This window comes from Pterocles gutturalis, unplaced genomic scaffold, assembly GCF_000699245.1.
Source record: "Pterocles gutturalis isolate BGI_N339 unplaced genomic scaffold, ASM69924v1 scaffold18124, whole genome shotgun sequence".
Taxonomy (NCBI): domain Eukaryota; kingdom Metazoa; phylum Chordata; class Aves; order Pterocliformes; family Pteroclidae; genus Pterocles; species Pterocles gutturalis.
Window position 1 is genome coordinate 34043 of NW_010136199.1, and position 27906 is coordinate 61948.

General features: G+C 40.3%; 1 protein-coding gene across 3 annotated transcripts; it reads right to left on the bottom strand.

The window, feature by feature from the left end:
- Window positions 1–27382, bottom strand: PRKCD (protein kinase C, delta). 3 transcript variants are annotated; one of them, XM_010082234.1, is made up of 17 exons: window positions 27252–27382; window positions 23336–23535; window positions 22330–22390; window positions 14610–14766; window positions 13961–13992; window positions 13215–13300; window positions 12718–12847; window positions 11806–11906; window positions 10520–10613; window positions 8945–9072; window positions 8111–8284; window positions 7498–7589; window positions 5864–5926; window positions 3122–3260; window positions 2110–2298; window positions 1731–1859; window positions 1–435 (listed from the first exon to the last, which is right to left on the bottom strand). In XM_010082234.1, exons 1-17 carry the CDS (start codon window positions 27364–27366, stop codon window positions 277–279), a joined length of 2049 nt encoding a protein of 682 aa, XP_010080536.1. In that variant the 5' UTR covers window positions 27367–27382; the 3' UTR covers window positions 1–276. The 3 variants fall into 3 exon arrangements, with proteins under 3 accessions (XP_010080536.1, XP_010080535.1, XP_010080534.1); XM_010082233.1 differs by having other exon boundaries at window positions 8945–9075; XM_010082232.1 differs by having other exon boundaries at window positions 8945–9061; window positions 10503–10613.
- Window positions 27383–27906: the final 524 nt, after the last annotated feature.

Here is a 27906-nt window from a genome sequence, read left to right on the forward strand (position 1 = left end):
GAGCAAAATATACAGCATATATATATAACATAACTACATTCAAGTACCAAACAGAATTTACATTTTCCCAAATAGAGAAAATAATGCACATCATTCACATACCTTAAACCCACCCATGCATAAAAGAACACTGCCAATAAATCCACAGTTGGACATGATTAATCACACTACTGTGTATTAGTCTGAAGTATCGACAACATCGTTGGAACATGTAACACGTGGGAGTTTTCAGTTTATAACGTTTAACTCTGCTTTAGTCTGAGTCTGGCCAGAGACTCATTTGTCTAAGATCTGTTCAAATTTAGGGTTAATAAAAGAAAATCCATCAAATGCAGACTGGTCCATGGACTCGATCAGGTTTTTGTCACTGTAGGACAGTTTTGGCTTCTCACTCAGAAATTCTCTGTCAAAGTTGTTGTAGTCACTTGCTGACTTCTGTGTAAACAGAGAGGGAAGAGAGTTTGAGACAAACTTTGTAATTTCTTCCAGAACAAACTGCTTAAATACAAAAGGAAGTTATTTCCTGAACTCCCTCCTTCCTCCCCACCCCTCCAAGAGAAAAATCTCAGTTTTTGCCTATTTTAACAGCACTGTAAGATTTTAACTGGGCAATTGCTTATTGTTAGTTGAAAACAAGTAGCACCAGGTCACTTCGGAGAACCACCTGGATCTGTGATAACGTTTCATAGAATTACCTAAAGATTCTCTGTTGACAAAAGCAATGCAGCACTTACATTTAAGCCCAACGTTTCTTGCCGTTAACCAAAATTTTTAAATTCCTGAGAATGTGTTACGGTCTGTACTTTTTCAGAGCAAAGAAGCAATGTTTACCCTATTGCAGCTGCTTTGTGTCTGGATAAAATATTTGTGTATGTCTAATAAAAATTCACATTACTAAAGACCGTGTTTTACACTCTGCGCCTCCAAAGGTTACTGTCTGTAGGATCCTTACATCTCCAGAGTGCACTGCTGTGGGAATGTGCAGCACGACGCCTGTTCTGGAACGGGACAGTTCTCCACCAAGTAGGTAAGTACACTTTAAAGAGACTGCACTACCTCCACATCATTTATCTGTATCCGTAACAGGGTGGAGGAAACCTCGTTTGGGTTTTTAACGAGATGAGATGAAGCAGCAGCATCCCGTGGTGATACAGATGAGAAGTAATGCATGGTCTGTTCTTTAGATGTTTTTTAAGGTAACATCAGGCATGTACATTACAATTAATTGTAAGTCCAAAAGTACAGAGAATACATCTTTTTGCCCTCTTGGAGACTCTTGGAGGAGTTTGAAAGAGCAAATACCAAGTGAGTACCCCGTTACTGGTCCTTCTCCCACATGGCATTACAGAAGAGAAAAATACAATAAACTATCACAATTTCTAACACTGAGACATATAAAACATTGTATTTTTCCAGTGGTCTAAAGATTTAAGTAGAATGGGTATCAGAACTATTAGTTGATTTTCCTGATAATTATATTAGTAAAGGAGCTCTGTGAGAGAGCACAGGGAAGACAGGCTGAATAGGATGATTCTAGGGCAGGTGGAGGAATATAGCGCAGCTTTTTATAACGGAACCATCCAAGAACAATGGGCTTTGATACATTGCTGTCTCATTTCTAAAATGTGAGAAGAAAATCCCAGTAGTGTTGGAGCAAGTTAGAGAAGTCATTCCTTGCCCCTAGGCTGACATTTGCAGTACTGTGACAAAACAAAGAACAACCCACATACCACTTTGGGTCTGAAAGGAGGGTCCACCTCCCTCTTCTCCAGCGCTGTCCAGTTGATGGTTTTGAAGAAAGGATGGTCTCTGATGTTCCCAGTGACCCCAAGTCGTCTTGTTGGATCCCTTTCAAATAGCTGCAAGACAAGATAGCCAGTAAAGCCTTACGTCTGCTCAAAAGGTAGGTGGCACGGGAAGAATAATGGTAATTCTGCTGAAGGAACAAAAGTTGCTAACAGTAAAGAGACCAGTAGTAATGAGGGTGACCTGATCTTCCATTTGTAAAAGCAATTTGCTTGCTGATAAACAGCTCCTTGTAAAAGCCTAGATTTGTCCCTCCCCGGACAAACACAGCACTGTGACCCACACACTGATCATCAGTCCTACCTTTTCTAATATATCTTTTGATTCCTTGGTAATCCAGCGTGGGTAGTGAGGGGTGTCCACTCGGATTGACTCGAACAATTCATCTTCATCATCCCCATGGAACGGGGATTGTCCAATCAGCATCTCGTACAGCAGGACCCCGAATGACCACCAGTCCACAGAGAACGTGTACCTTGAACCTTGCAGGATCTTGTTCCACAGAAGAAGTACAGAGGAAGAAATACAAGTAATTAGTAAAAAGCAGCCATATGTGCCAAAAAACAGGAGAGGGATTTTAAGTGAGACTCTTTAATAACTAGGATATTTAGGAGGGGGAAAAAAAAATCCATCTATTTGACAAATTGTTGACACAGATACACAGCTGTGGTTTTAGCCTTGGCTGCTCTTTCTGGAAACATGGACAGTGCAGGGGACAGGTCTTTGCTCTCATGCACAATTTTTCTCCATTAACTTTAAATAGCCATATACTTGAAAACTACAAGATGAAGGGAGAAGCAAGTAGCAATGAAAAGTAGATTGCTACCAAACAGACTTTGACATCATTTATAGCTTTAAAAGCTAACTACTTTATTGGGACTACTTTGCAAATCAGCTAAAACCCAGCTGTAACACGGGAAAATTTAACTTAGTGAGATTCCCCTTAGAAGCTGCTTTTGCTTTGAATTTTGGTTGTTTGCATGGGCACAAGTCTGTTCACCATCTGCAGTGCCATATATTCATTTTGTGAGAGCTCCATGTGTGTGCTAGCTGTAAAGGCAGAAGGGAAAACTAGTTGTTGAAAACCAGAACATTTTAACATTTCAGAAACTTTTTTTTTTAAACTTGCAGCTATAGAGTATTTCCAAATCTTGAGTACCTTCTACAGAGAACTGAGATTTATTTTTTTTTCAGTGCTAACTAGACTTCTACATTTCTGTACTATCAGTCTACAAAAGGATTATTAATCCCAAGGGCCATTCTAACATCGGTGTATTAAATCCATCCCTGCAGTATGTGGCAGTGGCATACTGACCTCGGGAGCAATGTAGTCTGGGGTCCCGCAGAAGGTGCTTGCCTTGTTCTCGCCAACAACGTTTTCTTTGCACATTCCAAAATCAGCTATTTTGATGTGGCCTTCTTTATCAAGCATCACATTGTCCAGTTTTAGGTCTCTGCAAAAAAAATGTTTAAAAAAATTGTTTTACGGACAAGTCATTTGTGTGTGTGATGATGATGATGAAGGGAATGGAGCATCTCCCTTATGAGGAAAGGCTGAGGGAGCTGGGTCTCTTTAGCCTGGAAAAGAGGAGACTGAGGGGTGACCTAATCAATGTTTATAAATACGTGAAGGGTGAGTGTCAGGAGGATGGAGCCAGGCTCTTCTCTGTGACATCTAGTGATAGGACAAGGGGCAATGGGTTCAAGCTGGAACATAGGAGGTTCCGCTTGAGTATGAGGAAAAACTTCTTTACAGTGAGGGTGACAGAGCACTGGAACAGGCTGCCCAGAGAGGGTGTGGAGTCTCCTTCTCTGGAGACATTCAAAGCCCGCCTGGATGCGTTCTTGTGTGATCTGATCTAGGTGTCCTGCTCCGGCAGGGGGATTGGACTAGATGATCTTTCGAGGTCCCTTCCAATCTCTAACATTCTGTGATTCTGTGATTCTGTGTTCAGATGCATGCAGTTTCTGCACTGATAAAGACCTACCCTGCATCATACAAAGAGGCTTTTCAAGAAAATCATCATCCGTCAACACAATATCTACAAAATAGTACTTTTGTACTTTGAAGGCAGTAGGGAGAAGGGAAGAATTCTCTCTTGTCAGAGGAAATGAGAGGCTGAGGTGTATATATTATAATCCTTAACGTTTGCTTTCTGATCCAAAAGCACACCCAGTGCTGCTGTTGTTTCTGGAAGGAGGGTTGAGTTAATGCCCCGCCAGCCGACACAGGGCTGCACCAGCTCCATGCCTCAAAGGGAGGATTGTTGGATCCTTGGAGCACTTGGCAGGAGCAGGCATGTCTGAAGCCTGCCCAGCGTTTAATACTACCTGTGACCTTTTCCTCGTTACAGCACAAGGGGGTTCATGTGTTGTGGCTGTGCTCTGTGAAGTGTCCTATTCATGTCTTTTTTCAGAATAATACCATTCAATCAAATAAGAGCTTTTTAACAGCCGTTTCCAAAAGCTACATTCCCTCCCTTTGACTCTGTTGCATTTTTTGTCCATCTGGCTGCAAAAGCACATACCAAGGAGGGCAGGCTGAAGAGAAACTGAACGGCTTTCTGCTTACCAAGAAAGACTTGAATAGAGCACAAAATTTTACATGAGAACAGGGCTGTTTTTCTCCTTTGTAACTTCAGTTCCCAGTATCAGCTACTTAACACTGCTCAGACGGTGAGGTGAGCTCGAACCAAGAGTCCCTGATTTAGCGCAACGCGCCATAAATCCATCCATGTTGGGATACCAGCTGCTGCTCACCTGAGTAAACTGAATAGATCTGAGATGGGGAACACTCGTGGTAACTTTGGGTGCTGCACTTACCTAGCTACAAGTTCTAAAATCTTTTGTATGGATGTACACTTACATGCAATGCCTACCTAAACTGCTCCAGTCATGTTCTGTGGTTATACTGGTAACCATCCTGTGTGAGATAGGGGAAAAAATAAAAATAGCTTTGGTTTTGCTGGTGTCTTGTTGGAAAGTGGTACCATTTCTATGAAAATATTTCATACTCTGAAATTTCCCTCCAGGAACATTCTAATTTAATGTAGGGAAACTTAAGAGCAAGTCTAAAAATTATCTAGAAAATCTGGGATTGAAGGAGGATGTGCTGATGACAACAAATCCTGGAGTTTGATCCTTTCCTGTATAAAAACCTGCTGGAGGCAGTGGGAATGCAGTTGGGTACATTAAGTACCTTCCTGAGTTACGGCTGTCTTCTCTGAGATGCAGGTGGGCTTTTAGGAATCATCTTCTTCACCAAGGAGAACACCTGTAATGTTCATCCTCTTTACCAATAGTTCTTGTGAAACTTTTTGTCTCTAACTTCAGAAAGTGCTTTACAGGATGGATGCTCCAAGAAAGGTTTCCTGTTTCTATAAAGGCAGATGGACATACCAGACGTTTTGGGGCACATTTACCCAAGTTACCTTGTGTAACCTGTTCTTAAGCACGCAGGCATTACCCCTCGTACCTGTTTGTTACAGAGGTAAGAGCTACCTGAGCAAGCAGTTACCAAACAGTGCTTTAGAGCTGGGGGTGGAGTGGAAAGGCTGGAGAAAGGAAATTGAGAGGAAAAACTGCATTAAAAAGTATGCTTCTGATCTCTTATGGCGTGGGTATTTACAGTGAGAAGCAGCTGATCAGGATCTGGCCCCTGATGTTTCGAGCTGGTGAGGCAGAAGCATCAGTGGTTTCATAGGGAAGGCAAAAGCAGATGACTTTCACCTCAGTGGTTTTCCCAAGGCCGGTAGGAATTGATAGCCTCAAGGACCGTGTCCCTTGCTTCCAAACTAAACAGACTCATGATTTGAAGGCAGTGTTTAAAAATAACTGAAACAAAGCCGCTTTTGTGCAACATAAATAACATTCCATCATTCTGGTTGCCAAGGAAAAGACACACAGCTATAGATACATCTCAGGCATGTTAATGCCCTTGGAATAACATCAGATCTCTGACAGCCAGCTTTTACTTCTTCCATCAATCAGTAATTCAAAGAGATGCATCAAGTGCTAAGACAATTCACAGGTCCCACACGAGCTATTTGGTACTCACCTATAAATAATGCCTTTGCTGTGAAGAAACTGTAGCCCACATAAAATTTCAGCTCCATAAAACCTGAAAAGAACAAAACATCTTTTAATCAGTCGTGCTCGGTTAAAACATACCAAAGCAGCTGGCCAGAAGAGCTGCCACATGCATCTTTCCATGGAGTGAGTAGTACTGTACACTCCCCTTGTTACTGATACACCTGCATTTGTACAGCTGGATGCTGTAATCTGCAAATCAATTCCCTCCCTGCACCTCTGTAATATCCAACGCCAAACAGCAGAGAGGACACAACAGCAACTTGTCTTAATGCTTTGTTGCACTTCCATTAGGACACTGTCCCTTTTCTACCCTTACATGGTCTTTGTGTGTTTTTAGTGATGCACACGTGCTTTTTGAAAGGCAGCTACTGGGAGCTCAGTACTCACAGGATTGCTTTAGGAGGGACTAGGCACTAATGGGTAGTTAGAAACAGACCTCACCTATCTCCCTCTGCACCTGGCAGTTGCAGCAGACAGTAAAATTAGCATCACTTCAAGGGCATTCTCCTCAAAAAAGGAGGTGATAATCCAGAGGATATGAAGGAAAATGCTAAAAAAAATGCTTCTCCCTGCCCCAAAAAGAATTAAAAGCTTTTTTTTTAATTGAACAAATATAAAACTATTTCCACTTCTGTACAGCAGAATGAATGTTGACCCAACACTTCAGAAATACGTACAGAGGATGCCAGGAGGTGCTGCCAGATGCACAGATACTTGCTAGGACGCTTAAGCTGGTGGGGCTTTGTCCAGATTTTTGCTGCGGAGGGTGGGAAGGGAGCTTGCTCTGACCTATAAATCTGGCTGCTGCCCAGCCACGGCTGCTGCCAGACCCCTTGCTCTGATCCCATCCAGTTTCCTTAGCACAGCGCACAGTAACGCGAGTGATCTCCCAGCCTGGTTACACAGCAGCACTGGGGCTCACAGGCAGATCCACTGCCCTGCGCTGTTGCTGTTAAGGTCTTGCATGCACCCATTCAGTGATACAATTAAAAACCTCATGCTTTTATGTGAGAGAGGTAGAAACTGACCTAAAACTAAAGAATGATGATAAAGTAACAATAATAGAACATTTTTGCACCTTCCAAGTTTTCAGCTCCAGTGATCTCTAAGCCATAGGTAACTGATGCAGTTGCACTTGCAAAGTGCTTACCCATTTTACCAGTATCTTGCGGAATGTGCAGGTTACCCTTCTGTGCTATCATGTCAACTTAGCAATACTGATAAGTAATACAAGTGTTGGGGTTTTTTTCTCATGCTGTTTTCCAATGTTTCCATCCAACTACTGTCCTAAGGGACACTGAAGCTGTACCTTTTGCTTTTCAGTGCTGGCTCATTTTGCAGTTTACTGAGCATCTCTAGGTACAAGCATCCCATAAAGTTAAACATCACACTGCTACGTAAATTAAGAAAACCTAACTCCAAACATCATTAAGTGAGCTGCTTCATTGTATTAAACCAGTGCTTAGAAATACCTTTTCAATCATCAGCCGTGGAAACTTGTGTGAAAGAGTGCAGGTAAGTGGTGCAGAACTAGAAGCAGTAAAACCACAGAGACTAAAATAATTCATGGAGACAGGGACTGAAGGCTTGTGGACTTACGTTGCTCTGTAGAGATCGAAACGCCCCTTGTCCTGTATGTGAAACATCAGGTCTCCCCCATTCAGGAACTCCATAACAAAGAACAGATGCTCCTGTTCGCAAATAACCAAAGAATGGAAAAATTACTGATGTTATTGCAACCACATGTGAAGTGGTGATGTGCCTACTGGGGACCAAACAGCCACTTCCCTCCTCTCATGCATACTTCTCTTCTTTCATGTACCTCTGAAGGTGTATGAGGCTCCTACAGATTTGAGTAGCCTGGTCTTGTACTGCAAAGCCAAACAGCTGATCTTGTATTCCCTGGGTTTCTAGACTTACTGCCTTCTACCTGTGACAGTCATCTTTTTTCCCCTCACCGAAGGTAAGGCTAAGAGCACGGATTTAAATTAAACTGCCTCTTATTCCAGAGCACATAGATGTTTTTCTGATCTCGTTCTGTTCTCATCAGTGTATGAGGGGGTCATACTCGTATTTACTTTCCACAAGGCCTGTGAACTGAAAGGAAATTAAATTCTTGCATCACTAAGTTACTTTCACGTGACTGCTGGTAACACCATCCATTGAAATGTTACATCTGCTGCGTTGCTGTTGCCATTGGGCTTTTCCTTACTTTTGTCTGAAACGTGCAGTAAAGATGTGTGAGAAACGGATTTTCCCATGCCAGAGCGAGGACGCGCTTTTCCACCATTGTACATTCCACATCATCATCAATTAGCACCACATCTTTTTTCAGAGCTTTGATAGCAAAGAATTCATTCTTCCCTTTCAGCTCAGCAAGCAGAACCTAGGAGAAATATAAGATCACAGCACAGGTAGGAAAGACTGTTGCTGATGGTATGAGTAAGGGAAAGTGAAAGGTGTTTATAGGAGGTACAGTGACAATTAAAAAAACCCACTTAAATGGGAAAGATGAGCGAGACTGGGGAAGGTGAAGTTGCTGGGCATAGAGATGAGGAGACAGTGTCCAAGGACCATGTGTTACACAGGCACAGCAGCTTCCAGGGCAGCTTTTCTGTCAACGTCTTGCGAGGATACAAACAGAAGAGATATGAAGCCTGTTCCTTCATTAGAGCTGTAGTTTCACAGGCAACAGCAGACGGAATCTCTGCTGCTTTCCTGCATCTCCCCCTGCCACTGCACCGCAGCGTTAGGAGGCTGTTTCTCAGAGGGTACAAACATAAAATATCCTTTTGCACTGTGGTGCATAAAGGGCAATGCCTCCACCACAATACTAAATAACTGAAAAACTTGTACGTTATGAATCACTGTTGAGTTTAGACGAGATTCAGGTGATGAATTTCTAGTGTCTGACAAAAACGGCTGTTCTGTTAAAAGATCATCTGCCCAAGTGGCTGTGAGACTTTTCTGGTTAATGAAAATAGCCCAGCACCTTGTAGAGACCAAGCGAGCCAGTCACCTTAAGCTCTATCAGTTTGTTACGTACCTTTCCAAAACTTCCTTTCCCTAGTACTTTATGGAAGACAAAGCTGTCTATGTTGAATTTTCTCCTTGCAATTCGTGATGCTGTCTTGGCTGTGTTTCCTTCCCAGAGTTTATCGTACTCGCTGCTATCTGCTAATTGAAAGAGGGAGTTTAAAGTTCAATATGTGCAGAAATACTGCGTGACTCAGATCCCCCACTAAGTACTGACCAATGCTGGAATACTGGTGAATCTAAACATAAGGGTCAGCTCCTGTAGTTCATAACAAAGTTCAAATTACATGAATGTACTTGATAGTTTTGAATTTGAAGTGAATCTGTGATTGCTTCTGATGCTGGGTTTAAGCGATACCTAGGGATTATAAAAATCAAAGGCCCTAAATTTCCCCTATGACTAAGATACATAATTTTGAGAAAAAGATGCTTTACAAGCACTGCTTGTAAACAAATTATTTTTCTTCTGTTAATAGCCTGGTCCCTCAGCCTAAGCAGAGAGGCCATAAAAAGATCTGATTTATGCCCAGTGCTGGCTAAGAAGCATGATCATACAGCATGATCTTGATTATAGCCTAAAATTATTAACTTTTTTTTTTTTGACCTCTGCTGCATAGATGTGCTGGGTCACTAACAAGACACTGATGATAATCATGAGATGATACCATGCCCCACAAGCTGCCCAGCTTCTGTGATAACCCAGGGATGAATCACAGTGACTGCAGCACGACTTAGCATTAAGCTAAACCACTTTTGCAAGAGGTTTTGGTTTGGTTTTTTTTTCTTCCCCTCTGTTCTGGCAAACTGGAACAAGTATGATAAGTAATATAAAAAAATAAAAATAATAAAGTAAAAGTAATATAAAAATAATTTTCTTACTGGGCATTTCAAAAGAATTAGTTCAATGTGTGGATGAATATATAAAGTCCTGTACCACTCCAAAACCACTCGTTATCTGTTACTGAGCCTAGTGATTTCCATCTGGTAAAAAGTTACTTCTACTGTTGCATTTACTTTTGCATAACTTATCAGAGGTTAGCTTATGCAACGCTAGATACAACAATATTGCTTTAGTAATAGTAAAAAAAAATACAAAACCTTACTCTGAACCTGCAGAGAGAGGATTCCAGGTACTGAAACTATTTCAGCCATTCAATCCTCAAGCAGTATTTTGGCTACTTACATCCTAAAATAGATGGCACTTATCATTGTTTTCTAATGGTTTGTGAACAAACGAAGATAATTAACAATGTGCGTGACATTTCAGTTACAGGAGGGAGGGCAGAGTGTTGCACGTGCATGTCTGGTCATTGAGGAATCCTCCAGTTCCATCACAGGGTGTAAAGCAGGCATTTCTCAGAAAGGTGGGTATGCTCCTGGACTAAAAGCTACAGGTATTTGTCTGAAGTTATGTAAGCATTTTGTGTGTCTGTTAGTAGGTAAAAATAATTTTTTTCTTTTTTTTTAACAGTGCTTATTAAAAAAAATTATCTAACGTAAGGCAAGAATGAATAACTACTTAAATTCTTAGCTTGTGTAGTCTGGTAGGTAAATGGCTCAATTAAAACATTGTAGCTTTTCTCACCTGTTGTGTCTCCTGGAGCTTTAGGTTTCTTATCAAAATCTTGATAAATACCAACACTTTCTACAGATCCAGAATCGGACCTTCGTGAAGATTTCTGAGGAGGAAGGAAAATTTGAAATTATATTTGCACTATTACTTTAGAAATACTTATAACAATAGCTGTTAAATGTACCATGATGGCAGTGTAAGATTTTCTTTTAGTTAACTCCTAGTATGAATCTTTTCTTAGGAAGTCTGGTTCATAGACTATTTAGCCACATTATTTACAGCTTCAGATCAGGCAATTGCTTTACTTCCTTCACTGCAAGAAAATAGATCATTCAAATTCCTGAGCAGTCTATGTTGTATTGTTCATTGCAAAATTATTAAAGATATGATAGTTTGAACCCACAGGAGGAAGAATTTAAACTGGGGGGAAATGTCCCCTTGGATGTATGGTCATTTGAAAGAGGAAACAGGAATCACTGTCATACTGGACATGCTGAAGTCGTATCTGTGTGTGACATCCGTCTTTAGCACATGGAAACAAACCTTACATATGAAAGATCGCTGAGATCAAATTTTAGTAATGAAAAGATCAAGCTCTTCTGTGCCGTGAAAGAGCTGGCACAACAGCTCTCACTGTTTTCAAAATAAGTATTCAGTGAAAGCTTAGGAACACTCATCTCAGAGGAAATATTGTTGGCTTTTATGATATATTCTCCTGTTTTACTTCAGAGCTTGGGTCTGAATCTTTTTTTGCAAGTCAGAAGTTGACCACAAGAGACAGTCATGCTGCAGCAGGAGATGAACAATGTAAGCTGTGGGGCCAGTGTTAATTCTGCACATAGTGTTAGACGAGCTTTCTTTGTGTATGTATCAGATTAATAAAAATTGATAATATCTGGTATATTTCTCCGTATTTATTTAATTTTAGTGTTCAAGTGGAATTCTAAAGTTGAAGCATGGAAAAGCAAGCTTCAGTGTTATGATACCACTGTTTAAACAATTAAACAGAAAGGGAGACAATAATTGTGGCACCACAGAGGAACAAAGTTGCATTTCAGGAAACTACACGCCTTTTTAAAAATTCTTTGTTATGTGGGATTTCCCGCCCCTCCCCCCCCCCCCCTATTTCAACTTGAGGCTATTGACATCTTTAGGGGTCAAATTAAAAACAGAAAGCTGTTTGCATTTCCTCTGTTCCAAACTCAGTTCCCCATAAAAGCGATACAGAAAAGATGAACTAAAAACCCCAAAATGGTCTGAAAACAACTAATTACCTGACAAATGGCAATAAGACCTACCTGGCTAACTTGATTTAAAGCTTCAGCTAGCAACTTCTGGTTTATTCCACATAAGTTTGCCACCTTCATCTGGCATTTATGATGTACGTTCATCCCACATTCTAAAAGAAATGTAAGAACGGTTATACAAGCAGCATCAGGAAAATACTGTCTGACATTGCAACAAAAAGGGCTGTTTCTCTGTGCAGTTCAGAAACCTTGTTATAAGACCTAATTGGACGTGGATCTATGATTGTTAATAAAACTGCAATTTTAATCTTGATCTCAATTAAGGCTAAAAAAATTGTTCAAAATATCCAATCATCGTTACTTTATTCTCAAAATCTGTTACAATAAATATCATCTTGCCTTTTTGTGGGAGAATTATAAAAGTGGTATTTACAGTAAACACTTTCAATACACTTTTAGGCACTACTGTGAGTCAGACTCACCAAATTTCAGCTATTCCCATGATCTCAAGGCTACAAAAATTGTTCAAAAAATCCAATCATCGTTACTTTATTCTCAAAAATCTGTTACAATAAATATCATCTTGCCTTTTTGTGGGAGAATTATAAAAGTGGTATTTACAGTAAACACTTTCAATACACTTTTAGGCACTACTGTGAGTCAGACTCACCAAATTTCAGCTATTCCCAAAGTAGCAATTTTGATTATACTGAAGATTACACCCCCGCAGCATGCTTTCTGACTGCATTAGAAGCTCACCTTGGCTGAGCTGTCACACGAGCCAAGTGCCTATTTGTCTCTCTCTAGCACAAAAGCTTTTTCAACCATGTGTGGATGAGATTAATCCATTATATATAACACATATAGAAATGCAGAGCGTGTAGCAGCAGTTAATCTCTAGTGGGGGGAGGAACACGGGAAAAGCATGGAGAGGTCCCAGCCGCCCTCCCTCCTCCTCCATACCTTCACATTTGAGTCCTTGCTTCACCAGCCCCCAGAGCAGGCTGCCGCAGTGGTCACAGAAGGTTGGGCTCATGTAGTTGTAAACTTTGAAGCGATGAGGCATGTCAATCTTGAAACGCTCCTTTTGAAACTGAGGACAGGGAGAGGGGTGAGTCATTCCAGCCAAAACAGGACCAGCTTCTTACAGAAAACTGCTTGGATATTACAAAGCTGCAACAACTTTCTCTTGAATACTCCAGTCTTAACATCCCGCGTCTACCAGGGAAACAATCTGCCCCTCAAATACTGCCCACCCCCTTGCAGGGCTCTTTACTACTTTTCTTGCTCAAAAGTTTCATCCACTACACATCACATACAATCTTCAAGAGAAAACAGTAACTTGGGTTGTACAGCCAAGCACCTCCCAAATGCACCGGGCTGTTTCTATACAAGGTTCTGTTAGTTCAGGAGTGTTTAACTACATAATTACACTCTAAATATATTGTTTCAGCTCTTACCATTGTGTCCCTGCTGTTGGCTGCAGTACCAGTACACCTCCCAATGATTTTATCAATACATTTCTTATGAATAGCAGCATTGCATTCTTCAAGAAAAAAAAAAAAAAGATTCCATCAGATAATAGATAGGATGAGGTTTTCGCATTTCATAGCGTAACGTGAAAAACACACCCCTTTCCATCATACTACATACACCAGAACTTTCTTTTCTATCAAGATGATGATCTCTTTTAAGCTGATTCCCCCCATTTTCTTTTATCATAAACTCTGTTTCTAAACTGAATCTTGCCTCCACTAGGCAACGCCACCAGCATTTGGTAACAGAAGGACAGTATTATGCTTCTGAGTTTTACCCTTTGATAGCTCCCTGCTTTTTGGAGTAACGCACAGAGACCTACGCTAAGTCAAAAGTGCTTTTCAATTCAGCTGTAAAACCCCTCAATAGTTGTAATTCATTTTAGAAAAGGTTTCACAAAAACTGCTGTCATTAATGAGTGCAACTTTTCCAGAGCGTTACACACTTATGAGAAGAACAGCTAAGTCTAAATCTTGATACTAAAAACTCAGGTAGGAATCATAACAGACAGTCTTGGGTTATCGTGCAAAACTGATGTTTAGCATCTACTGCTACCTGTGGTGACAATGCCCTGTGCCACGCATATTTACAAAAGATTTTTCAACAGTTACTATTAGATCTACAGATTCACGTGGAAGGTAGTACAAGAAAAAGGTAAAAATCAACTTACGCCTACATTTGTATCCCTGTTTGTTGAGTCCCCTGAAAAACAAATGATAAAGAAGGAAATCAAAAACACACATCTGCTGGAATAAAAGGTGTTTTTTGATTTTTACCATGTCAGCCAATCAACCCTTTGCCTATGGGAATATTTGTTCCAATTAATAAACTGGTCTAAATTCTGCTGTTAAGAATCCTCTGTCCTAGGGGAGCAAGTGTGCTTCGACAGACTAACAAGTTAGGAGGGAAACCCAGAAAAGAGAAGGTTCCAGTCACATGGGAAATCCTCCTGATATGACTTAGTATGAAAATGGCCTTACTATGAAAGGGATCCAGCTTCTTGCTCTCTGTGAGTCTTTACTCTGCTATCAGCCACTTCAGGTACAAAGTTTGAGCATTATTTTCTCAGATCCACCCATCCCATTCTCTTGAGAAAGAGCTGCTCTGGATTACGTGCCAGGTCTCACTCATGCTAACGGAACTTTTGCCAATTATTTCAGTGGCAAAAACGTTCAAGTTCTGTTTTTTAATGTGAAAGAAGTACAGTTCTTGGGGATAACAATTGTCATGTTTAGTCTCAATATGCCTGAAGTAAATTTTGCAGTTAATTGGCCCTTATGGGTGGGGGAAGCTGAATTAGAACAAAGCTTCCTTCTTACCATACAAATTCTTTGCAGACAGAGCAGAACGTAGGTTGGCCAAAGAAGGTAGCAATAAACTCGTGATTTTTGATGTAGCGGACTTTGGCTTGCTTGATAGCTCCTCTTCTGTTCATAGTTACTGTCCCCTCCTCATCCTTCAATGACTGTTTGCAGTCTAAGGGGGAGACAAAAAGACACCCTTTTAATCCTTTAAGGTATTACAAAGATTAGTATTTGCTTCTCCAAAAAGTTCAGTTTGTTTTTCTCTTTCAGACTTGTATTTCTATTTATTTTACACCTGCATTCTGCAAACTTTCAGTCCAACGAGGGTGAAACACATGCATGCGCTGCTTCCTAAGGTCTCTCCATGTCCCTGTTTGCAAGCACTTCCCTCTCCTGCTCATCCAGAAGAAACCTTCAGCAAATGAGCTGAGAGGAAGAAGCAGGAATTACTAGAGAAATGACAACCACAGTTGTTTCTTGAAAAAACATAAGCTCCTATACATTATGTGATTTACATGCAAGAGAAATGAATGTTTTATTGGAAGAAGGAGGGTCTTCTCCTTCAGCAGAAGCCTTTTCCTGCTGCTGCTCCCCGTGTCTCCTGAAGCAGGACTAGAGCAGAAACGCAGGTGATGTGCTGCAGGACGTCCTGAGTCACCACCAGACCACAGTGCTGTAAGATGGGCTTCCTCCAGCCTCCAGGATCATTATTTACATGCAAGAGAAATGAATGTTTTATTGGAAGAAGGAGGGTCTTCTCCTTCAGCAGAAGCCTTTTCCTGCTGCTGCTCCCCGTGTCTCCTGAAGCAGGACTAGAGCAGAAACGCAGGTGATGTGCTGCAGGACGTCCTGAGTCACCACCAGACCACAGTGCTGTAAGATGGGCTTCCTCCAGCCTCCAGGATCATTAAGCAGTGAGGACAAGTAAGAATTTCAATTAGACATTTCCATTATGCGCTCTCATAACACTGATGTTATATCCGTCAACGTGTCTCAGCCTTATTCCTCTCCCCTCCCAGACCGCTGAACCTGGATTACAATCTATCATTTGATACCCTTTTGAGTGCCCTGAACTAATTTATCAGTCGCAGCCAAATGGAGCCAGACTGCAGCAGCATGTACTGTCTTAGAAAAGAAAGGACAACACCAGCTCAGAGATTAAGGAAAGATTAAGCATCCTAGTGAAAAGAAAGCTCAAAAAAGGTCCCCAGGTTTTGCCACTAGGTATTAATGCACTTTTCTGAGAAACTGGCCATCTGGTTCAGAGAAAAACCCATCCTGCCTCCCCCTGAAAAGAGCTCACAGCATGCACTGTGGCACCCTGGCACTATGTACACCACTGTGTCACCTCCAGGAGCAGGACTCATTTCTGCTGTTCAAGCAGCCTACTGAGTTCACCCAACAAAAACCCCCATCAGCTGCTGCACTTCAGCTTGCTGTAGTCTGCAAAGAGAAGAGTACTGTCTCTTTGTTTAATCCTGCTCATCCACTGTTCCTCAAATGCTTCAGGGAAACCACACACTGAAAGGTGCATGCAGGGAAAACAGCGCTGGCGAGAGCAACACTTCATATTGTGTGCTGCGTGAAGAGGATGTCTTCATAAGGGTGATCTAATCAGTAACAGCAACAAAGCAAAGAAAGGTGTATTGCTTTATAGCGTGCATTCTGAGGAGATAACCTGTGGTGGAGCAGATTAAGGGACAAAAGCCTCCCTGAAGTCTGTAACAGAAGCAAACCAAGTGCTTAGGATTCAGCAGGTGAACAGGACATGGCTTCTCCTCATGCGAGGAGTTATCTGTAACGTGTAGATTACCTTTAATGTGTATTGCTCCAGAAAAGTTTTAAGAAGTTCAGCCAAATACAGACTTAACTGGGGAATAAGAGGCTTGATTTGAAAGATACAGAGAGAGTTAACAATTGCAAGGAAGCAACTACCCCAACAACTGTATGGATGCATGGTGGAGATGGGGGGTGAGGAAGAAACACAAAGGGAAAGCCCTTGCTTCCCCCTCTGAGCAAGCCAGGATTTCCACAGATGGAATGCTTGTCCTGGGTCAGCACATGGTCAGAAACAGCCATGTACAAAACAGCTGAATCAGCAACTAGAGTCCAGGTGACCTCTGCAGCCTGGACCTGAAATTAATCATTTTGAACCCAGCACACACCATTAAACATAATCTATTTCCTCTATTGAGAACCATGGTTAATATTTATCACTGACACATTGTTCATGCATTTCAAGGTCCCTTCTCAAAACTTGCAGCAGATCTGACAAAAACACCCAGAACTCCTCCACGCTGTACATTCATTAAAAACCATTAAGCACACTCATGAAATGACAGTGCAGTAATCACACCATTGTATACACCATTTAACTGCAGTGCCAGAACTTCTGCATATTTTACAGTCCTTACAGCCACTAACACAACATGCAACCCAGAGTCTGGAAAACATTTGCTAAGACAATATTGCTAGGACTCCGCTGAACTGTAATAAACCTCAAGGTGAGATGTCAAATGGTCTCAACTGAACCTCAAAAGTTCAAGGACCAAAGAAAACAATCTCCAGAATAACCATATTAGGTTTTTTTAAAAGAAAGAATAGAAAAAATATTTACCATCTTCAGAGTTCATTCTTCATTTTAACTTGCTCATTTCACGGTTCTGTTTGTGAACAGAGGAAACATGACAGTGCTACTGTCAGAAACTGAGAACTGGGACTTCAAACAGGGACAGGAAAAACATTTTCTGAGCCGTCTCCTAAAGTTTTTGCCTGAAACTTTATAGTAAATTACTAAACCCACTAACATTTCTGTTCAGTGTCCTCTTCTGTTGTTCTACTGCCTTGCATTTGGCTTTGTTTGAAAGTTAAGTGTGCCTTCGGGTCAAGAAAAATATTAATCTTGCAGAGCAATCATTAAAAAGGAAAGCTTATTCCTCACAAAGGAGACTTTTCCTGGTATGAGCTGTCTCAGAGGAAAACTGCTCTTTAACCTGGTCCTGGAGAGGATTGCTTTACAAAGAAAACTGCAACAAATCATTTACAGAAATAAAAATTTCCCCAAAAGTCTACATTTCTGTGACATGAACTTGCTATGTTAAATAATTTTTGGTTTTGTGATCATCACAATGTTTCCTTTGCAGGCAGAGTATTAATATTACTATTCCCATCTTGCTCTTTTTTAAAAAAAAACTCCTCCATTTTCAGTATTTGTGGATTTTACCCTGCTGACATTGAAGTAGCAACACCAATGATTAGCTATTGTACCACCCAATACTATTTGTTCTCAAAGCTGGCACGTAATCTCAAATTACCTATCTTGGCCCCAAACACTTGTACTCCAAGCTTTAGCACGAGTGGTCAAAGCCACTGTTACAAATTCTTAGCAGCACCTTTATAGAGGTATGTATGCGACGTGTAAGAGTATTGCAGACAAAATTTCTTACTGTACTTTCTATGGTAGGAAAAACTACAAATTATGTTACGCTCTGTTCTGCGCAGAGACTGGGACACCCATGGGACATGGGGGGCTTCTTGTCCGCTCCTCTGAATAAATGAACGAATTCCTGCCCGGCCCCTGAGCCGGCACCCACTGCTGTTTGGACTGACACCCAGCAGAGCTCTGAGGCAGACTGCTCTGCAGCTACTTCCAGCACATCTCTACTGAGCTAGTCTTTCACAGACATTAATGAAGTCAACGGTCTTTTAGAAAAGTGCTGAAACAAAACACCAGAGTTTTAACAAGCCCTGCCTTTCAATCCAGGAGAAAAAAAATCCCACGTCCACACTACAGTCTTTGTAGTGCTCACACCATCTGCAGAGCTGCTGGGCTAACACGGGCTGTGCTCTGCTCTACAGAGTATTTTTTTTTACATTTCATTAAGACTTTTGGTTAACAGCTCTGCACAGATACCTGATATCTTTTTTTTCTTTTTTTTTTCTTTTTTTTTTTTTTTGGTAAAAGAGGGAATAAATTAGAAAACGGGTTTTTTAATTATTAAATTACCAAGGCATAGTAAAGTCGCCCTTTGTGCACATATGAACTATATCAAATTTTCTCAGCTCTACACATGTTAGCTACCTTACCAACCAAATATACCGCCATCTTTGTGTTTATGAAATTACTACATCTGCAGATGTTTGATATTCTTAAAGAAAATCAAGCTGGAAAACTTTTTTATTAAATTGATGCAATTGTACTTTTAGATGCAGATTAAAGCACTAATAACGATCACATCTGCCAATTTTCTAGAAATAGTATTTTCTCTGTTAAATAATTAAATCATACCAACTTCCCCATTTACAATTATAAGGTCTAGTTCTGGCTTTTCAGCCCTCATCATTATTATTTACCAATAATGTGACAAGCCTTCCCCAACACACCTCATCCATAGAGAAACTTGCTTCAAATCTTAATTTAGACCCATACAATATGCAGACAGTGATAGCAAATCTGTTATTTGCTCTATCATTTTTCACAGATGCCTCAAAAATTCTAAAATCTCATCCTTTCCCAAACTCATGTCAACACACACAGAGAAAAACATATTCAAAATATATGGAGCTCTCTGGTTCCTGCTCCTCTCCCAGCAGTCAGGTACCTGAAATATCAGAAGTTCACATGCAAATATCACTCACCTTCTGATACATCTAACAGCATTTTAAGGAAAGAATTCACAAACCCTTTCTCCAGGAAGCTGAAGCCAGCAAAACAGCAATTCAGAATTCAAAAACAACATCCAAACATACTTCCAAAGCCTCCAAAGCTGCTAACACCGCGCAAGACACTCAGCAGCACAGCAAGCCACCTCCGCGATCCTGGGTTTTCTTATTTGATAAGGTCATTAACTATATTTGAATAAAAGATCAAGCAAAGCATTAAACGTATTGCAACTCCCACCTACTAAAACTAAAGCTGCTTTACAAAATTATAACCTAGTTTCAATATTACAACGAGAAAAAGGAGGGGCAGAAACAATGTTTTCTCATGTTTCACACATCAGAAGAAAAACTTCTAATTTCCAGCATAAACTTATTTTCAAATCACAGGACAGAAGACAAAAAAGTTCTTTGACAGCTCTAAGTCAGGGCTCTGCAGTCTCTGTTTTACAGAGTCTAGAAAGAAAAAACAACCCTTTAAGACTGCGAAGACTTTTCATATATAGCCCTGAATCAACTGCTCAGACTCTGCAAAAAAAGAATGTACAAAGAAATGTCTCAGTGTAGCCTACTATGGAGCCAATTTTAATACCTGTTTATTCCATGAAAATTTGTCTCTAATAATAAATCTGATAATGGAGCAACAACACGCTTACTTCGCAATACTGCTGCCTCCCATCAAAGCAGAGAAAAGCCGTTTTCTCAAGATGCAGAATGTTTGCTACTTAGAAGGAAGGGTTGAAAACCAACAGCTTTAGTTTGGTAAACAAGCAAAAGAAAGAATTAGTCACTTTTGCAAAGTGCTTCAAGATCTTCAAACAAAAGGTAGCCCCCGTAACTTAGAGAGAAAACAAAATGGTACGGGCATAGGAAGGAATGTGAACTATCTCTGAGCTTTCAACTATTAACTAAGAGTTTTAGCAACATGAAGAATGGAAGTTAATACAAACATCCTTGTAATGCGCAAACAAACTTCTCTGCTCTAGCACTGGTATCTGCTAACTTAACTGGAGAAAACATGTACAGCAGTGCAATGAGGAGCAAAAAATCATGTTTGCCTATTTAGCAATATCCAGATAGTGACGTGTCGGAAGTCTATAATTTTGAGAAAGATTAGTATGTTAAATTGTATTAATGTTTGATGTGAACACTGCAAATATCAGATTGAGTGAGTTTCCTTCACAGATGTAGATGCATAAATGCCTTGAAAGGGAGTTTCCACTGCCTCTGTGGTTTGGGTACCTAAAAGGTATCGGTGAGTAATGTTCTATAAAGCAGAAAGTGAACAGGAAGGTGTTGCAAAGTAGAAGGTCTAACAAGAGCATTAGCACATGAATCTTAACTCGCCAATTAAAGTATGACTGCATGACTTAATGATCTGTTTGGTATTCAGGCTTCGACCACTACCACCTGCAATCCTTAATAAAGGCAATGAAACAGTTGTGTCTATTTTTAAATTATTTTGATCAATAACTAAGTACAGTTATTTTAATGCTTAGAGCACACAAGTATATCACCTCCCTGCTAACAGCTAACAGCAAATTATGGAAGGTTTCCACTTACATCATCTCTACTGTTCCTCATGTCTCCGTGTCAGCCTCATCAAATAAGCGTCTGAGAATACTCAAGTCCATTTTGTATGGTTTTGGTTGAAAAACTTTTAAGTTTCCTGGACAAGTGGAATTCCGTATGTCTCATTAAATAGATAGGTTCTCATACCCCTGCCCCATGAAACTGCCTTGCATGGGAAAGCCACAACAAAGACCAAAACGAAGATTTTCTAATATGACGGCTCTCAACAGTTTGAATGCAAACCAGAATATTACGACGAAGATTTTCTAATACGACGGCTCACAACAGTTTGAATGCAAACCAGAATATTACTGGTGCATAAACAGAGAGCATTTGACCTTTGGAGAAACACTCTTACTTACAGGCTCTTCAGAGTCACACAATTTTTTGAAATTTTGCTTTGAAGTGTTAAGTTTTCATAAAGGAGACCAAAATAATGAGCGCATAGGCTGGTGTTTTTTTTTGGTTTTTTTTTGTTTTTTTTTGTTTTTTTTTCCACTGCAAAGATAAAATGTCAACTCTGAAATGTCACCTACTGCATCTCACATTCTATCTTTAGTAGCCTTTCTAGTAACCGCTACACAGATTGCACATATGGTACAAAAATGTATGGTACCTTCACAATTAACTTGTTCCATGAGAGCAGAACCATGTTCCCTATGGGGGGAAAAAAAACCACCAATGCTTTAAAACTTACTGCTTACTCTTTCCATTTACTATTTACAAACACGTGGTATTAAACCATGTAAGACCGAGAGGCAGACCAGTTCAATTCCCAAGAAATAATGCTTTTGTGACTTCTAGTACAGGAAACTTTTTACCACTAGCTAAGCAACTTGCAAGGTTTACATGATTTCCTTTATGAAAGAATTCCACAGACACACAAATCCCTGCCAAAATATTTGTTTTTATTACTGTACTTAAAGCTTCCACTCTCATAATTAACTACCTTCTCTTACCTCCCAGTTTTGTCTCCTAATAGTGTGTAGATTTCTGACATATACGGGTTGTTCACTTTTTAAACTGATACGGCAGAACACTGACTAGATTTGCATTTTAACACTTAACCATTCACTCATTGCTACAGTCAGTTTCCGTGATGAATGAATATGACATTTGTATCTCAGGAAATTCAGACCCAGTTACCCAATCCACACAAAAAGTTTCCCACATAAGCTAGAACAAGAGATTTAACTTCTTTGCACCTAAAAAGGAACTGATATATCTTTCTGTCACATCAAAACATGAGGACAGACATATTAATGACCCAAAAGTGGCTAAACGCAAACAGCAATACAGGGCACAAAGGCATTCAGAAATTAACAAATGCAGCCATGACTTCCCATAAAAAAACCCCTACAAAACAAATCAATAAAATCAGAAAATTCTACTCAGTACATTAGGTGACTTTTTTTGGGTGAGCTACATCCTATGTTCTACAAAAGGAATGTGAGAAAAAGTTTTACTTTTACGTAACTGACTGAAAATAAACAGTTGACATTACCTGAATCTTCCAAAAAATACTGCACGGCCATCAGCACCTTCCCCTGAGGTTGTAGGTCAAGCTATGGAAAGAAAGATACCAACAGTGAAGTATGTGGTTGACTGAAACTCTCAGGAATTTAAGCAGCTTTTTCTAGGGAATCAAAGTCTAATACTCAATAACTATTGGATTACAACCCTCCTCCGTATCTCACTGCTGCAGCTGAACCAGGGGCTTTTATTCTGTTGCTTTGACCAGTAAGCTACATTGCTTTGATGTCTACCCAAAAGTTCAGCGCAGTCAAAGTTCATGTTTTTACATGTCCCTTTCCTGTTTTCTGCAAAGAAGTTTGTTGGTTTGTTTTTACTATTAGTAAACTCAATTTGCACACGAACCCAGTTTTAAATGAAAAAGTCTACACCATCCTTCATATGTTTATTGAGAGTACAAACCATAGAGATATCAAATACTGTTGCTTGTAATCAGAAAATCATCAAAATTTATTTTACTTTCCCCCTCAAACCATTACACATGGTTTCTGTGCCAAATTCTACAGACCAGCAAAAACAAATGCCTTTTAAGCCAATAGCTGAGGACAGTTCCTGTGCTCAGAAAGTAGTCATTAATTCTTAAACTGCTACCTTCATAAAAGGTAGGAAGCTATTAAGCATGAAAGAGTCTGATTCAGTCTTCACTTCAGCACAGCAAAGTATCCCTGGGTTAACAGTAAATACAACTTGGGAGGGGAAAAAAAAAAACAAACCCTACAATTGCATTACATACACCCGTGCACATGTCCCCACAAACCCTGTTACCCTACTGGGATAACTGGGATAATCAACGTTCAATTTCTTGAACTTTGATTGTACATTATCTATTTCAAAAATGCTGCTAAAATAATTCTTACAAGCCCTGCCACACACGCTAAAGGGACGGAACACTCAGTTTAAAAGGCATTAGGCACCTGTTCAGCTTGAAAGCAACATAATGAGGTCAGCAAGTTTAAGGAATTAATCTTTTTCCTTACCCAGAATTCTGCTTTGCCGTTGCCTTTCTTGCACCGCTCCGCCAGGACCGACACACCTACAGTCACTTCAGATAATGGCTCTTCTGCTGCTTTCATGAGAACGATCTGAATCACACGTCCTTCATATATGTGGGCGTCAAAAGTTGATTTCCATTCTGGATACATGGTAGGTTTCTTCTGAACTAGAGTTTTTCCTCTCTCTGAAAGCCACAGAAAAAGGACAGAGTCAGTAAAATCAAATCATGTAGATCTAGTACTTAAACTCAACAAAATAAGTCAAAAGTGAGAATCCTTGTCTTGAAACCAAAAGCAGAATTACTGCTTCTTGTAGTGTGTTTGGTACCAAGTTTAAATATCCAATTCAAACACTCATGACTTGGAGGCAAAGCTCACCCTGACTAACAGGACACGCAAAGGCAGTGAAGGTGTTAACATGCAGCCAGAGAGACCAGGAGGGACAAATACCATTCTGGAATTCAGAAGCTGGCTTAGTAAACCACAACTCGACAGCAATCTTTGCATGGCTGCTTTCTGGTATCAGTCTCCACAATGTCATCTGATCATAGTGAATACCTGCTGCTATAAGATAAATTGAGATGTCTTACACTGACCTAAATTGAAACTGATGGTTGAGAGACAAGCTGCATATCTCAATAATCTGCTTCCAAGTTACCCCCAATATTTCACATCTATTCATGTGTCACTCTCCTTGGCATTGTACACTCTCTCTGCCACAATTGGTACTTTTTAAAGGATATTACAAGGCCTTATCTGTCCTCTCTAGCACACGCAGACCTTGCGTAGTCAAAGAATAAGGAAAAGGCTGAAAGGGCCTCAAAAAAAATTTTTTTTTTTCGTAACATTTATGCAGCCTCCCATAGGAATGTCTCCACAGTCCTTCCTTAGGAGTTTCACAGTATTTCACTATTTTTATTAGATGGATTTTTTGCCTAATGCACAGCTTCAGTCTCTCTTGCTACCAGTTAAGATAATTTCTTCCTGTCCTTACCTCAGGCACAGAAAACAGCTGCTGACTGCACAGTCTATAAGAAGCTTTAGCATATTTCTAGATATGAATCTCTTGGTAGTTCCATCAACACATCCAAAATGAGAGTGCCTCCTAAGCAACCACATCCAGCTCTTCACCGTGACTCTGGCACGCGATGCCACCTCCCCGGGTTTTCTCTGTGATTTGCTGCCAAGCCAATTATTCCCCATTTGTGTTCAGGTAATGGAATATAATTTTGTACATTCTGCACAATTTCTGCTATTTATCAAGATCTTTTGCTGCAATAACAGTGTTTGTAAGTGCCTCTCCAGCTCTGAATGATCCACGTTTCCCCTGAGTGTGTAATCTTTTCTTATGATACCAAGGCAGTAGCAAAGCACATTAAACAGTTGGACCCTTCCCCAAGAAGCTGCAGTGTGGTCTGTCTCCTAAAATTTGGAACAGAATTCACATTCACTTCAACAAATGAAGAATTAGATGTTTCTTATTGAAAAATCTTCCTGGAAACTCAAGGCAAAGTTTGTGTTCATTCATTAATAACATGCTCAATGCACTCCACTCAATCGTGCTGAGCTAGCCAAACAAGAGCAGCGAATGGTGTCCTTGCACTTCTGTGTTGGGGAACGCCTGCCAACAACAGGATTACAAACTACACCTTTGACCAGCAGACATCAGCCTGCTTGCCAGAGGGCATTCTGAAATGCTCAGAAGCAGCCACCTGAGGACCTCTGCCATTTCAAAGCAAACTTGAGCATTCCTCCTCTACTCAGTCAAAAGCTTTTATCTTGAATTTGGGGAACTGTGTGGAAAGAAAAACTCAAATTCTTATCAGTGCAAACCTACTTCCAGAGCCCTGTACTTGGTATTCTTAACTATGTAAGAATTTTTAAATATTATGGTGAAAATATATTGGGAAAGCTCAAAAAAACCACAATTTAGACATTATTAGGACAGACAATAAAGGCAAGCGGAAATTAAAAGCAGCCTGCCTGCACAGCAAGGCTTTAACACTAGCCTGTTTTTTGGGTTGCTAAAGCCAGACCCCTTCATCAACAAGGCATGCTTCAGGGGGCATCCTCGGGAATATGAGAAACTGCACTTATTTGCAGAACCTTTGACGATAATTCAGGGTTTGCAGAAGCAGCAGTTTACAGAAGAGTTGGTAATACCATTTGTAGGGTTCTTAGAGGGGGAGAGAACTATTTCAGTCCATTCCCAGGACTCTCCCTGTTCCCGTGTCCCAGTTAATATCCTCTTGGATCAGTTACTACACACATTTTTACCCTATGTAAAACTGAAACAAGTAATCTGAATTACTGGCAACAATTACAAAACCAACATGGCCAGGGTGGAAGTTAAAATCATACTAATCAAGATTTGTCAAAGATCACACTGCCTGGTTGCAAATGAACACTTAAGTGTCAGCAAAGAGCAGCCTTTCAGAAGAACACTGTTCTTACCCCTCCTGTATTCAGGCCCCCTTTGTTTCTCTGCTAACACTACAAACAGTCTTCAAAACATTTTAAATGTTTGCAAATTGGCTTACTGCCTAATCATTAGGCAAATTATTTTCTTCTTCCTATATAATAAGCTTTCCTTGATCCTGTTTCAGTATGCAAAACCAACAGAAGTTATTCTAGATCTTGTCAAACTCATAATGGGAGCATCAGTTTCTTTTCCTGATTACCCCAATCAGTTGCTGCTCCAAGGTTCTCTGCGCTCTCCTTCCCCGTTTTTCAGTACTTCAAAGACACATGCAAGCAAAGAGGAGAAATGTGGGGACAATTATACTTTTCGAAAGGAGATATCTGAAAAAAAGAAGTGGATTTATTTAGACCACTTCCACCTCTCCACACATTCTAGCACTTTCAACACTGTTTTTTCAGAGGTTCTCCCAAGAGACTACGAAACTACTTCTTCGGAGCTTAACACACTTACTTGGTGACATTTTCTAGAAGGGGCAACGTGCCTTGTGTTTAAAGTCTAAATGCAGCTTTTACCTCCAGAATAAGAGGAAAGCCTAACCATGTTGTGAGGAAGAAGAAAAATCACCCTTTCCTACATTCTTTGATGTTTTGTAAAGCCCTAGAGCCATAGCGCAGGACTAGATGGCTGCCGTACTAACCCAGTACAGCAATTCCCTCTCATCCTGTTTGGCTACAGTGATGTATTCTAGCTAAATGTCACAAAAAATTATAAACCTTTGGTCCAGTTTCTGTGAAGAAACAGTCTTTGAAGGCTGAGAGACTGCTGAACAGGGAGATAACAAAATCTTGGGTGCAAGTCATTCCAAGCAAACAATTCTGTCAAAATGCCTCAGTTACGACAACAACAAACCACACCTCTCATTATTACCTATCCTCCAAGTCGATAAAGATTATTTACTACTTGAGGATGGTTGTCTCAAACCTACTGCAGTTCAGATCCATCTTCATGGCACTCCACTACACTGCTCTCTCCCCTGCAGAACTTCTGCAAGCACAGTCTGTCACTTGCGTAACTGCAGAGAACAATGTTTGATTTAACATCTGCACACTTTTGTTATGCAAAATCCATAACTCACCTTAACCCATGCAAAACTGACATTTCAGCTGCTTCACCACATATTTTACGAACAGTTGTGTGTTGGTGGTGAAGTAAGAAACTAGAGATCTTGGACTCCACCCTACCAAGTGCTGAGCGCTCTGGCTGCAGTACAAGAAAGCACTAATAAAGAAGTCTTGTTTTAAGGTGGGGATAGAGACAAGAGTAAATGTTATTTCTCCCATTCTGAAAGAAAAGCTCACTTTGAAGTTCTTGGCATGACAGGAACAGAAGGACTCATTACCTTTCACAGGCTGAGAGCAATTGCAGTATTTCTCAAAAATATATTTCTATTCAGAAAAGCATCACCATCTGTAACCTCACCTGTAGTCAACGCCTCCTTCATCTTGATAGCACAGAAAGGCTGCAGTTGTTCCCCTTGATTCTGCACAGGTCCCAGCTCAAATGAGGTGAAAGATATCCGTAAGAAGGGGGCCATTGCTCAATGATGCACAACCTAAGTGGGAAGAAGTAAAAAAAAAATAACAGAATAAAAGATCTGGTCTGAGACTTGTAAGAAAGCGATACACATTTCTCAGCAGCCATCATAGCTGGTGGAACCCATCCTCTAAAATTTGGAAGTCTTGAATGTGTCTATAGACAGAGACCACGAGCCTGAAGTAAAATTGGCAGGTATTGAAACAAAAAATGTAACATGTACAATCAAAGACACCCTTTTAACCATAAGCTGTTGAAAGTAAATAGCAGTTACATCTTCAACTTTGACTTGTCTCGATTTTTAAACACAGAGACCTTATTCATTAACACACAAGTCTATAAACATTCTTATCAAATAAGTAGTTTGCAAACTAATAGACAGATTGTTTGGGATTTTTTAAACATTATTTTCCCTCCCTCACACCTGGAATGAAGGGTGGGTTGGGGGAAAAAAGGGGGGAAGAAGAGTTTTGTCTGTTCCACATGTTCCTCTCCCAGTATCTCTCACAAAGCAAGGAGGGAGAACTAGGAGCAAAATTAA